At 44.9% G+C, this 14213-nt stretch overlaps 1 protein-coding gene across 2 annotated transcripts in view; it reads right to left on the bottom strand.

Annotated features, from left to right (window-relative positions):
• Me3 (malic enzyme 3) overlaps positions 1-14213 on the bottom strand; it is a 184708-nt gene that overhangs the window by 94768 nt on the left and 75727 nt on the right. For both annotated transcript variants that reach the window (XM_042056050.1, XM_038313758.1), the window contains 2 exons: positions 2764-2897; positions 839-988 (listed from right to left, as the gene is read on the bottom strand). In XM_042056050.1, the coding sequence (XP_041911984.1) occupies positions 839-988; positions 2764-2897 (284 nt within the window). The remainder of the gene's footprint in view (positions 1-838; positions 989-2763; positions 2898-14213) is intronic.

Here is a 14213-nt window from a genome sequence, read left to right as displayed (position 1 = left end):
ACTGTCACCCACATTCAGAGGGTCTAGCTTGGTCCTATGCTTGCTCCTTCCCAGTCCAGCTGGAGTTGGTGAGCTCCCATTAGCTCAGGCAAACTGCTTCAGTGGGTGCCCTCCTCATGGTCTTGACCTCTTTGCCCATATTCTTATTCCTTCTACTCTTTGTAGACCCGTCTTTTATTGTTAATGCAAGAACTATGTTGTTACAATGATCAGGTACCTTGCACCAGGAATCACTGAAACCATTCCTATATTTCCGGCACAAATAGATTTATACATGTATTTTTTTTTTCAGTACTAAAAATGAGAACAAAAACTACTTCTTTAGAAAACTTCTCTTGAATCCTTTGGCTTTAGGAGAAAATGTGATGCCCTAGTTTTTGCTTATAGAGTGATATTTTCTATTGAATCTAAGTCAGCTCCAGATGGAGGTGTAGTGATTTAAAGGCCGGGAAGAGAGCAAGTGTTTGGTGTCCAGGGCTATTTATTGTCCTCAATTACCCAGAGGTCTGTAGGTAAGCTGGGGACGAACAGAAAAAGGGAAAGGACATGGAGAGGAGACAGGTGGGGACTGAAAATAGTAGGAATGACTTCTCGGAGCAACATGTTTAACAGTTATCGTTGGGAGGTGGCAAAGATCCAATATCTCCTTGCTAACTTCTCTCTCAGTTCATTTCCAGACTGGTGGCGTTATTTTACAGAGCACGTGTTTAAAATCAAATGTCTCCTTGTTGGGCCATTGACTCTAACGTAGCCTCTAACAGCCAAGAAACAAGGACACTGGAAAGGATTTCTCACCCTATGGGCCAGCCTCTCCGAGGTCCCCTTAGTAGGTACTCACCGAGGACGGCGGAAGGTCAGGCCATATTGCTGACAGGCGAGCCCCACCGTGGGTGTGTACACAATGGGCATGAATTTCTCCACGTCTGAGGTCAGCACCCGGTAGAAGAGCTTCTCGTTGCGGTCTTGAAGAGTCATGAGAATGATGTACCTTGGAAAGGAGAGAAAACGCCAGCTTATCCCGGAAACACCACTACTTGGCAGACCCCCGGATGACGTCATTGTGCTTAAGAAAGGCGGCCTTGCCCCAGGGAGGAGTTACACTCTCAACCCACCGCCATTGTAGGGCATTCCATTTTCCTAGCTATTTGTGTACGTTTCTCTCCAATTCTGGACTCTACTCCCCTCCTCCCTGGAACCTTTACCAGCACACCATGGTCTGTATGGCTGGGGAGCCTTCTTAGCCTTCCTCCCAATCACCTGTTGAAACGAGAGTCTCTTGGGAGTGAGTGTGTGAAAGTAGCAAGCCAGGAGCAAGCCCTCTGGAGCTCTCAGGAACGGGCGCACTCATGGCTTCCTGATCCCAGAGCATCCTTTTAGGCAAGTGAGGGAGGCCCATGAAGTTGGAAAGCGTTGAGAAAGAAGGCCAGCATTGGAGTGTAGCTTTTATAATTTCACATTTTAAGCAAATATTTGACTTTGGACCCTCATTCTTTTTTGGTACATTTAGCAGGAGTTTCTGATTGTTCAAAGCTCGGGCATGGGTCAGTTTGTTAGGCTATCTGCTGTTTAACTTGTGCTTTGCTCTTCAGGATGAGGTGGCTGGATGGACAAAAGGCAGAGAATATTTGACTTGGTGGCAATGTGGTCTTGGGATTAATGTGAGCAGTAGCCGCGAGCTTAGTGCTTTAGGAGGGGGGCATGGATGTGGGCAGGGACACGCTTGTTTCCTGCTTCTCAGAAGGCATGGGTGACTTGGAGGAGGCACTGGGAGCTAGATGTAGTGTGAACCTCACATGCCACTGAACTTTGCCCTTCATGGGTGTTTAGCTCTAAGGATGTAAAGAGAACCATTAGCTTCTTAATATATATCTGAAGTCCATAGCAAGATGACACATTTTTTTTTTTAAAAACAAACTTACATGGAGTTTACTATGCTCCAGGCAACATTCTAAGCACATCATAAAGACATGCATTTAATTCTCATAAAACCCAATGAGTCAGATACCATTGGCACAGTCATCATACAGGGGAAGGACAGAGTTGGCAGAGTAACTTTCATTATTCAGTGTAGGAAGGTGGGTTTCACTCATTCTAGAATTGGTCTTACATCAACTAGGCTTTGCCATCTCTGAACTATGTATGGCAGAGAGTTAAATTCGTAGACGCGGAGGTCAGGGTATTTAAATCTCATGCTGACTCATGGTGGGTACCTGGTGGGGACTACCATTTTAGTAATGCTTAACATTGGCTCAAAGACTCTGAAACGGGATCTTTGCAGTTGTGTCTCCACTGAGGAGTATTCAGAGGGAGCAGTGTTCTTATTTGCTGCCCACGACCTTCAACATTGCATCTAGATCTTTCCGAAGGCATCCTCTCTCCATGTCCATGTCCCCTTTTCCTACTGTTCCTCTTACAGTCTTCCTTAACAGCCCCATCTCCAGTGTTTGGCCCCATCTCCAGCTTAGTGAGCTGCCCTCCCGCAAGTGCCTGCTGACTGCCGAGTTGTTTCAGCAAGGCTTCTGGAACTGACTCATCTGTGCGATCGCTCAGATGGTCTACCAGACTCTGCTGCTCGAACTCTGGTTCATTTTAGCTGAGCTTCTGCTCTAAGCATCATCTCTAGGGAGACCGCAACTCCTTTTAGAGACAGAGCTGGATCTCAGGTTTTCCTAGTTACGAAGAATTTAGAAACCCCCTGGGAGCCTCAGGGCAGAGCAGCTCAGCCTCAGGACTGGGCACAGAGAACAGACTTCAGCTACTGACTTGTCCAGGTCGCTCGGCTGCTTCTCATAATATCTCATGATGCGGAGCAGCTGGACATCCTGGCTGAGGAAGCAGGGTGGGATCAGTCCGTGGATGCCAAGCTGCAGTCTTTCTTCAAGGGTAAAGGCCATGCCCTGGAGAAGAAGAAAGGAACACACATTTAACGTAGATTCAGGAAGCCAAGGGACGGATGTTCCATCTGTAGACAGCCGAAGTTAGTGTGAATTAGCAAAAAGGGATGGGCCCAAATCTCACCTCTGCTGTTTCAAAGAGGGCTTTCTTGTGCTAGTTATCTTCAGGCCTCCCAACAAGACAAACCAGGAAGACAGACACTTCAGCAAGACTAGATTTTGCTTTCTGAGGTCCATACAACACCAGACTGTAGAATAATGCTCCTTCTATACCTCTTCCTCCGAATCCCCCATTTTTACAATAGTGTGGCATATATAGCAAAGTTAATGAGTAAACAGAGTAGCCCCACTATACAACTAAATCTTTTAGCTTACTTAGAGTTCCTCCATTTTTATCGTGCCCAAGTGCTATCCAGGACTCCACCCAAGCAAGCCGCATTATATTTTGTCATTTCCTTAGCCTTGTGTTACCTAAGACAGTCCTCAGGTACCCTTAGCTTCTTACGACCTTGATCTTTTAGAGAGTGTTTGTCAGGTCTTTTGGACAATACTTCTCTACTAGAACAAGTTGAGTTTTTCTCATAATTACGATGAGGCTGTAGGCTTTCAAGGGAAGGCCACAGGAAGAGAGGGCATCGTCTCTGCTGGTGTGGATCACAGCCATCAAGCTGGGGTAGTGCTTAAGAGTGTCTCCTGCTTTGGAATTACTCTGCCCTGTGAATTTCTGTGTCATAATCAATACATATCAGGAGAGACTCATGCACGGTTGGTTTCCACTTTAGATTATGATCCAGCCTTATTTACGTTATTGCTCATATTGTTCCATCTTTGGCTTTTGGGAAATCTTCCAGTTGATTTCGGTGTCTTTCAGTATCTTTTTGTTTTTTTGTTTTTTGTTTTTTGGTTTTTTTTTTGTTTTTTGAGACAGGGTTTCTCTGTAGCTTTGGAGCCTTTCCTGGAAATAGCCCTTGTAGACCAGGCTGGTCTCGAACTCACAGAGATCCGCCTGCCTCTGCCTCCCGAGTGCTGGGATTAAAGGCGTGCACCACCACCACCCGGCTTTTCAGTATCTTTTTGACACACTCCCATCATACAGTTTTGTTTGTGTTGAGTAATCCCTTACTTTCTGGTATTTCAGGGATGAGCATGTGTATATTGTCTGCTCTGGTTCTAGAACCATGCATTTCTTCTAAGATCCTTGAGTCATTTTACTGTACTTTGCTATTAGAAACCAAGGTTTGGTCAGGCGGTGGTAGCATACGCTTTTAATCCCAGCACCTGGGAGGCAGAGGAAGGCAAATTTCTGTAGGTTTGAGGCCAGCATGGTCTACAGAGTGAGTTTAAGGACAGCCAGGACTGTTTCACAGAGAAACCCTGTCTTGGGAAAAAGAAAAGAAAAAAGAAAAGAAACCAAGGTTTGGGTGTTTTTTCTTTTTCTTTTCCTTCCTTCCTTCCTTCCTTCCTTCCTTCCTTCCTTCCTTCCTTCTTTTTTGTTTCTTTGTGTGTATTATATGTATATTCCTAAATATATAAATATAACTTACTCAATTCATGTACTGTTATTTGTATGTATATGTTTTTATGACTGAGGCATCTTTCTTTTCTTTTTATAAATCTCAGAGGAAGTGGAGAAGTTTGTGCAGTCTGTCTCTGATTTCCAGGGTGGCAGGGAGAGGGAAGGGAATTCTGGAAGGGATCTGTTATTCAGACGATGTAGGAGAAGAAGGGCACATTTAGTTACGGCAGACCCTTGTAGTGGCTGGCGATATGCCTGCTAATGGTGGTCTTTTGTTATCCTGGAGCCTGGCAACTTGAACCTGTAATTTCTTTGGAAACATGGCAATGGCATCTGTCATTCTAATGAAATCCAGATACCCGAAGATTCTGTTAGAGGGTTTGAGATTCCCAGACAGGCTCTTGGTGGCCACACTGCCCTTTCCTCTACAGCAGTCCTGAAAAAGAGGTTGCTGCAGGTGGGTATGGCCTGATCAGCCGGTAGTCTCAGACCCAACAGTTACCAGTTTCAAATGTCCCTGGTGCTGGCCAACAGCTTTGAAGCAGGGGGCACCATGCCAGTTCCCAGATTCCTTTGTAAGAAAAGACCTTGCCCACAGACTGGTCATCTTTATATTTTTCTTCCCCAAGACAGTCTCATCATATAGCCCTGGCTGTCCTGGAACTCATTATGTAGACCAGGCCGGCCTCGAACTCACAGAGATCTTCCTGCTTCTGCCTCCCGAGTACTGGGATTAAAAGTGTGCACCACTAAGCCTGGCTAGACTGGTGACTCTTACCAAACACCATTAGGTAGGTGACTCTTAACTGCTTTGGAAAGACTGTGGTTGCCTCTCCTTGGCCGCAGGGATCCCAGGGATTCCAGACATTTAATTATGACATCATCTTTGCTAATAGCCACTGTAGCTTTTAATAACAGCCTGCTTCTCTCTACAGGCTTAAGTGTTTCTCTTGGCTGACTTCCACCAACTTCTTTTGTATTTAAGGAAAACGAATGACTGTTAAGCAATGGGTAATTTTAAGGATTTAAAGAAATTACTTCTAGAAGCTCTAGATTTATAAACTGGCAAAGCAGAAAGACAAGTTAGCAGTTCCATGGCTCCAAAAGCGATAAGCATTTCTTTTTCACAGGGGTACGGAGGACTGAATCCACAGCCTTGTGCGTGCTAGGAAACACTCCTCTCCTGAGTTGTATCCCCAGCCTTCTTTTCATTTTAACTCTGGGACAAGGTCCCACTAAATTGCTCCAGCTGACTCACAACTCTCTAAGTAGGTTAGGCTCACTTAAACTTGTGATCTTGCCTTGGTCTCCAGTACCAGGGTAATATGGCGCCTTAAAGACCATTCTCTATAGCAGAGGGGAAATGTATTAGGACTTGAATTTATCTATAAGAGGAATACATTTTGCTAAACATCGCTCAGACTCTTGGTCTGCATGTCAGAAAGTCAATTTCCATAAAGTCTACCAGAGGTCTTGCGGCGAAAGGGGGGATTGTACAATGTGGAGGAATCAGTAACGGGTTACCTGCCAATCCTTGTCACACTGAGAAATTACAGCTTTTCTGGGCTTTGTAAACAGAGCTACAGAGGATATTATCTAGTTTCAACAAAGCCCTCAAAATCAGACAAATGGATTTTGGAAAGTGATTACTTTCATAGTTAAATCTCAACCTCACTGGGGCTGGAGAGCAGCTCCGTGGTTAGGAGCACTTGCAGAGGACCCAAGTTCAGTTCCCAGCGCCACATGGCCGCTCACAACTGTGACTCTAGTCCTACGGTATCTGATGCCCTCTCTTCTGACCTCCAAGGGCACCAGACACATATATGGTGCACATGCATGCAGTTAAAACATTTATACACATGAAATAAAATTTACAAAAGATCGGCTTCATAACCAAGCGGCATTCCCTAGCTAAGATCTGCATGTGGGCACCTACCAATTTGTTACTGGTCTGAAACGTTTCAGCTGTTTGAGCATCCAGTCATGCACCACCTGCTCTGACTTTTTCCAGGGAACCACTAGGCTGTTGCGAGACCCAACAACGGATGGGCTGTTGTCTGTTTAAATAACTGAAGGCTTGTGGCCACTCGACTGACTGTCAGTGATTGGGCAGAGTCTGTTTTAATATTTCTCTTTTTGTCCCTGACTTTGCCTAGTCCAGGCCCTGAACTGTATCTATTTGCCAACCTTCCCATGATCTCAGGGCAGAGCTTACTGGTACCAGAGAGAGAATGTTTGCATAGATCTCACCATCAAACGCAGCGCGCAGAGGCAGCACCCCGTCCTATCTCCTGCTGCTCTGAGATCCAGGCTTTCTAGCGCCCTTGCTCCCGATGACCGAGCTTCTCCGGTTTTCTTTGGCCATCTGCCTCCTGTCTCTGGACCCACAGCTATGCTGTTCACCCGGCCACATCTTGTTTATTTCACAAGTATCCGTTAATTCCTATCTGTGCCAGGCCTGCCGTAAAAGGCACCGGGGCCTCAAATAGGAATAGTCTCTGGTCTCTGTCCTGAATTTACTTAAGCAGACACATGGCTCAACATGGAATAATAATCATGGCTCCCTGCCATGGTGGGTGAGGCTTTTTCCCCCACCTAGAAAATAGTGCTGCTATTTCACGTATTGTGGGATTAACCAATAAGGCATGCGAAAGGCTTAGCACAGACGTGTGCACATAAAAAGCACTCCGTGAGCAGTAGTTCCTCTTATCACTATTATAATTTTGTTCAGGGGAGGTGACACAAGAAAGCTCCCTAGCAGATGCTGGAGATGAGCCTTCAGGGGCTCTTCTGAGTTAGGCTAGAAATGACATCACCACAGTACGACAGCTTATCCATTGGCTCTGACAAAATCGCCGCACCTGCCACTCCAGGCATCTCCCTCCCACGGTCACATCCATTCTGGCTGTCTCAACCGGACTCACCCCAGTGCCCCTGTCCACCACGCTCTGACTACTTCCTGTTGTTAGCTTTCCTAATCATAGTCAGGCCTTCCCAGGGGCTTCATATAGATACGCTAAGGGCCTATGACCCTTGGGCTGGTGCATGGCCTTCTGCAGACGAGTGTGTCTGCACTTCTGAATTTATACATATGGACCACAATATACACATAGCTTTATCCTCTCACCAACCATCATTAGAAGGAAGCATTAGCAGACACGCATGTCACAGGCTTTCTGTCCCGCGCGTCATTACGTCATGCTTTTTGCTGACCGCTTATGTCATAGGCAGCCTCCTTCATCAAACAGTTATAAAGCATAGGGCACAGTGTAGCTGAGACAGGGCTGTGTACTCCGCCCCGAGGCATACAGCCAAAGCTGATTAGCTGTTAGGGGACCAGACAACATTCCCCCCATCCTTTAGCACATCACTTCTGGACTCTATTTGTCTGAGACTTTTAAGACGTAGGGTGATGTGATTTCTGGTTGGATCAGGAAGTGGAATTACCAAGGCTGCCATTCTTTCTCCCCACATCATGTTTATGAGGGTTCTTAGCACACTCCTGGGATAGATAGATGGAGTCTCAGAAATGCAAGCTTTGGGAAGTCTCTGTAGACAAAGCCACGAGAATGGCCTTTCTGCCCGACATACTTCTGTTCTCAGGTATAGAATTATGTATCCAGGGAGCTGTTGCAAGTTCCCAGGAGGGGAGCTGAGGAGAGGGCTCAGGGCCGCACTCTGCTACCTCCTGCTGCACTTATATGCAGGAGGCATGTGACTTCCCGGCTACAATATACCTGAAAGTTCGTGCTCTAGTTTGTTGATACAGACGGGGCATGGAGGTGTTGCCATCACACAGGCAGTACGGGGCGCAGGAGAGACTCTGAAAGATGAAAGGTCTGCATTCAGTTTCTACAGGCTGTGCGATCCTACAGAAATCACTTCAGCTCTGTGATACAGGTATAGGAGCAGCGGGCTGCGTTCCGCTGCCTGGCTCCTGTACGGCTAGCTTTACCCAAAATAATTACATGGAAACTGTATTTATTTAAACACTACTTGGCCCATTAGCTTTAGCCTCTCATTGGCTAATTCTCATACCTTGCTTTAACCAATATTTAGTAATCTGTGTAGCACCACGAGGTGGTGTCTTACGGGGAAGGATCTTAACCTGTGTCCATCTCGGAGAGGAGAGCTATGGCGTCTGCCTGAGGCGTCTGCCTGAGGCGTCTGCCTGACTCTGCTTTTTTTCTCCCACAATTTTGTTTTGTCTACTCCGCCTACCTAATTTTCTGTCCTATTAAAGGCAGTTTCATTATTAACCAATGAAAGTAACACATAGATAGATGACCCACCTCCGTCAGCTCTGCGCTCACTCGTTGCTTTGGGCTGTTGAAGGGGACCGGAATACGGAAGTTAAAGTCACTTTAGGTCAAGTGTTTTTAGTCTGTGGTTGGTGAAGCTTCGTACTGTTTCTTGTTAAGGACTATAAGCAATAGCTACTAGAAAAAAACCACTTTGGTGTTAATTTCCTTTTGGTGCAGGGCAATAAATTCTTTCATGACAGAGACGATACATAAAGAACAATTACTAAATAAATGCACGGATGGGGGAATGAACATTATATGACAGACACTAATTTAGATCCTGTGGAGTCTGAATGAGAAGACATTATTCCAGATATCTATAGGCCCTAGGTGACTCATTCTTACAGCAGACTTATAGTAGCAGGCCCGCACTAATATATCAAAACATCAGTCTGTTCAGTGTTGCTATGAGAAACATGTTGGACACCTGTCCAGACAATGCAGTAGCCACTAGACACATATAGGAACTGAGCACTTGAAATGTGGCCAATGTAAATAAGAAATAGGATTTTAAGGTTCCTTTTATTTGAATTAACTTAGTAGAGAGGTGCACACTCCTTTGGACAGGGCAGACCTTTCTCACATTGGAGGTCAGTCCCAGCCAGGCCTAGTAGAAAGCATAGGAATTGAGTTCTAGGAGGTTCTGAACCACAGTATATGTGCTGAAAAGCAAAGGACTAAGACATCAGACCCTTGGCCTTGTATCCTGTCTCAGTTGCATGGAGATACTCGAATCCAGTACCATTCAGAGTAGTGGTTTGCTGTGTCCAGCAGGCTGAGAGAGCTGGGGGACTAGGAGCCAGAGGCAAGCTTGGTAACAGACCAGCACCTTGAGGGCTTCAGCTGCACCTGGGTGGCAATGTCAGAAGAGACGTATAAGCAATATGGGATCTTGCCTTGGCCAGCCCAGTGGTGTGGGGAGCTTCAAGAAAGGTAGCCCATTTTTTATGATGGATGTTTTAAAAATTAAGGACAAAGAAATTTTTTAAAAACTGCTAAGTATGAATCCATGCAATTAAAACCTATGAGGGGCCAGAAATTTTTTTATAGAAAATAACCGTTCTTTTCACGAGCCTAAATGGGTACGCTTTGCAAATATCACAAACAATTGGAGTGTCTCATGATGGAGCTTTGTGGTTTCCGGTATGTACTTACACAAGTGGGAACATTCTGAAATATTTTACAATCTGGTCTATGGCTTTGTTGAGTGTGGCCATAGAGAGGGGAAGTAAAAAAAAAAACTCAATACAGGGACTGGGGAGGCTCAATGGTTAAGAGTACTTGTTTTTTCAGGGGACTAGGGCTCAGTTTCCAGAGCACACATGCCAATTTATAACCATCTGTAACTGCATTCCCAGGGAATCTGACGCTGCTGCCCGCCTCTTACTCCCATAGCCACCACTTATGAATGTGGTGCCCAGACCTCCATGAAGGCAAAGCACTCACACACAAAACAAAATGGATAAACCTAAAGAAAATTTTGATATAAGTCTTCAAGGCACCATTAGGGATGCTCTCTTCTTAAGCCATGGGCTTTGAAGGAGGACCTCAGTAAGAGACGTTTGCACCAACGTATCTTGACTTCCTAGAGATAAAATTCTGATTCTCTGTAAAACTCAGGGCAGCACCTAAGCCTGTGTTCCAACTCAGCTGGAGCCTCTTTTATTTTGGATGTTACAAGGTGGCAGTGTGGTTGGGGCTCCTAAGTGCCTAGAAAGCAGTCACACCTCTCCTTGCCCTTGAAGCATCGCAAGATCTTCAACTTCCGCCAACATTTTAAAAGCGTATTCCAAATAGCAGTGATACCAATAGACCCAGCTACTACAGATGAACCAGTTTGGAGAGCGCACCCCAAGAGTATATTTCTCAGCTCAGTTTCCCAGCCTAAGCCTCTAGGAGAGACCCATTTTACCAGAGACACACTGCACTGTGGCGGATCTTCATGGAACACCACATAGGCAAGCTGTGCTTTTCCAGGCCCTAGTTTCACCTATTTTGGCAAAGAGCCAAATTTATGCTTCCTCCTTTTTGTGGAGGAAAACCAAAAATAATATGCCAGGACATAACTGAGAGTATAGGGCTAGGGCTGTCAGTAGCTACAGGAGGAACAAAGACGGCTCCACTCACTCCTTTTGCCAAGATTAAAAACTGTATCTGGACCTGTTGGTTTGGTGGGATGGTATAAGTCCTGTGGATAGGAGAATTTCAGAAAACAGAGACAAGTAGTGGTCCATGCCAGCCTGGGATCCCCACTGGCTAGGTTCCAAGCCTTGTGTTCCTACCGAATCCTATGTATCTCTTACAAGTTTCAACCTTCTGCCTTTCAAAGAGCCATTTGCTAATCCATCTTCCTTGGAGACAAGGGCTTGACTTGATTTTAATGTCTTTGACTCATAACACAGCTCCAGGTTTTTATAACTTCCACAAGAAATGTGAACAGATGAACACAGTATAGAAGTCCCACATGACAGAGAAAGCTATGTGTTGAAACCTGTTCTTACCCATCCCATGGGTCACAGACACCACCACCACAAATTTCCCACAAGGGATTCCCTCAAATTTCAAGTAACCCTAGTTTTGTGAGCACAGTTTAGTGGGTACCCAACAAGAGTCAGCTAATGTCAGTCATTCTTAAAAACAAAGGCAACGATGTGGCTATCTCTGTGGGATGCTTAGAGATAAGTGGATGGGGAGGCAGACAGCCAAGGACTTTTCAAGGCGAATACTCAGCAAGGTGACCGTGGAGGGAAAGAGTGATAGAATTTGCTATACAAATACTATGCCAATCAATACTCTAAAGTTCTCTCATCCTCAACACACCTCTAATAGCGAGGGATGGGGAGGCCATGGGTGGAGAGAAGAAAAAGAGTGGTGTTCTTGCTTGGAAACTTTCTTTCCTGCTCTACTTCACTTACCCTTTTCTCCAAGGACTTCTTCAGTTGAAGACTCAAGCCAACTTCCTTCTCCATGCCATGCCTGAATTATTTGTGGCCTCCTGTCTTCTGCCTTTGTACATTTTTATCAGAAGCAATGATAAGAAATATTTTTCTTCTCTCTGCTGTTGCACCACCATGAATTTTCTTCAATGTAGCCCAGGGCAGAAGATTCCAATTGACTGTCTTTCTCCCTGAGCCCCTCTTTATTCCAGGCACATTTACTCACATTTGTCTCAGTGTGGTAGACCAGTTGTCTCTGGCTGGGAGATAGACAGGCAATAAGAAACATGTATGTCTCTTCCAAAACTAGCATTCTCTCTGGAAGACCAGAGAACCATAAGTCTTTGTAAATTCTTTATGTGATTCTCACACTATTCAGATTTGGAAACTGCTGTCCTAGGACTTTTTTCTGAGTTTTTTTTTGGGAAGGAAATGAAGGAGGTAGGACCCCATAAATAAGAGCTTCAGGGACAATGTAAGCTTTCCTTGATCTACCCTGGCTCAGTCCAGTAGCTAGTGCTAGTCATTCCTTAAGAATAAAGGCAAATGGTGTGGCTATCTCTATGAGATGCTTAGAGATAAGTGGATGGGGAGGAGGTGGACGCTCAGCATCCAATTCTGCCATCTTTCCCTTCAAATTGTCAGCCAAGGCTCCTCGATTCCTGTTGTGGTAGAGCCCAGTTTTCCATCCTTCCCAACACTAAGTGGTCAATACTGCCACTCTAAGTTACTCTAAATTTGGCTTTAACCTTTAGTGGGCACACCTGTGATTTGGAACAGACGAAAGGTTGCTCGCTCTTGTGGAGAAACAAGATTGCTTAGGAAGCTCTGGGTTTGTTTTAATCAATGGAAACTACATATCCAGGGGATTGGGAAAGCAACATCAAATGAGAGCCTAGGGCTACACATAATGACTTTGTTGAAGCCCTCTCTATGGTCTCCTGAATCCGAATGAGAAGCCTGGATCTTCTACATCTAAGGCTTAGAGTGCTCTGCTTATCAATGTCTGCCTCCCTTAGAAGAGAGAAGACCATTTTATTCTTCTACTCATTTATTAAACAAATGCCAGGCTCCTCTTCTGTACCAAGTACTTTGCTAGATGCTTCTGTGGCCACTATTTACCCTCATCTGTATGGAAAAGTCCTAAATCTTTGCTTAATATTGATAGTAAGGTTGTGCCTCATGTTAAACATTAATTTAGATGAATTTACTGCTTGTGAGGTGAAAGGAATCTTGGCCCAGTATCTTTGTTAGTGATTAAAATGCCTTGCATATTTTAATGCTTTATTGTATCGAAAAATGTTCCCATATGGCTTATACCATTTGAACCTAGACAGGGTAGGTGTTATTATCCCCATTTACAGAAGAAGAAATTGAAGCCTAAATGGGTCATGAGGATGTGATTCCCTAGGGACATTCAAAGTCACATAAAAATAACAGCTATTTCTTTTGGAAGACTAGCTTCTGCAAAAATGTTGATAAGAAGTATCATGGGAGAAGAATGGAAGAATCTGCACCCAAAGTACTTGACAACTCTGGAATTTTGTCCCCACTGCACAGGAGATGAATAGACAGAAAGATTCTGCACAATTCACTTGGGAAAAGTCAGTGGCAGTCTAGATGCTGCACAACCCCGTATTCCCAGGAGTTTATTATTTAAATTTTCAACCATGTTATTCTTGGCTCCCTGATGCCTCTCACTCAGCTGAACCTCACCAGGATAACAGCAGAGGAGCAGCTGAGAACAAAGGGGGCAGTTTCCTTTCTCCAACAACATAACTGCACTTTAATGGGTCCAGCCTGGGAGGACTGGGTCAAAAAGGGAATTATAACTAGAGTAATAAAACAAATAGCCATGCCTTGGGAGGGGCTCAGGATAGACCTTTTACATGCATACCTGGTGTGTGTGGATGCAGGGTGAAGGTGCCAGAATGTGATATAACATAACTAAAGACAATATCAATAGTGCTATTCTCTAGCTGTTGATGAAGCTTCTCTAGGCCTTCCATGGACCTAATCCTTATTCTCCTGGGTCCTGACTAGCTCTGTTATCTGACCATGTGAACCAGGAAGGAGGTCATTTTTCAAGGGACAAATGTATCACAGATAAGGGGAACCAGTCTCTGTCATGTCCCCAGGAGGCACAAGTACAAGATCTAGCGTCTATTGGGGAGTAGGTTTAGAACAACTGCCCACATTTAAGCACATTGTTGGTGTTCTGGTGAGTTTTTCCTCAACCTGACACAAGATAGAATCATGTGAGAAGGGGGAATCTAAGTGGAGAAACCATCCCCATCACACTGACCCATGGGTATGTTTGTGGGAGCCTTTTCTTGCTTACTGATTGATGTAGGGGATCTAGTGCCACACTCGTGAAGGTAGCCCTGGGGTACGCAAGAAAATTTCTTTGTTTACCAATGGTATTCACAGCATACAGAGGGGAATCCCACATCAGTCAGATCCAAAGAAGACTCCAATTCCCTAAACTCTAAAAGGCAATTCAGAAACGGACTCAGCCTGGATTACAGGAGGTTTTCTTTCCTTTTCTTTTCTTTCCTTTCCT

This window comes from Arvicola amphibius, chromosome 12, assembly GCF_903992535.2.
Source record: "Arvicola amphibius chromosome 12, mArvAmp1.2, whole genome shotgun sequence".
NCBI lineage: Eukaryota > Metazoa > Chordata > Mammalia > Rodentia > Cricetidae > Arvicola > Arvicola amphibius.
This window is presented reverse-complemented; position numbering and strand designations above follow the sequence as displayed.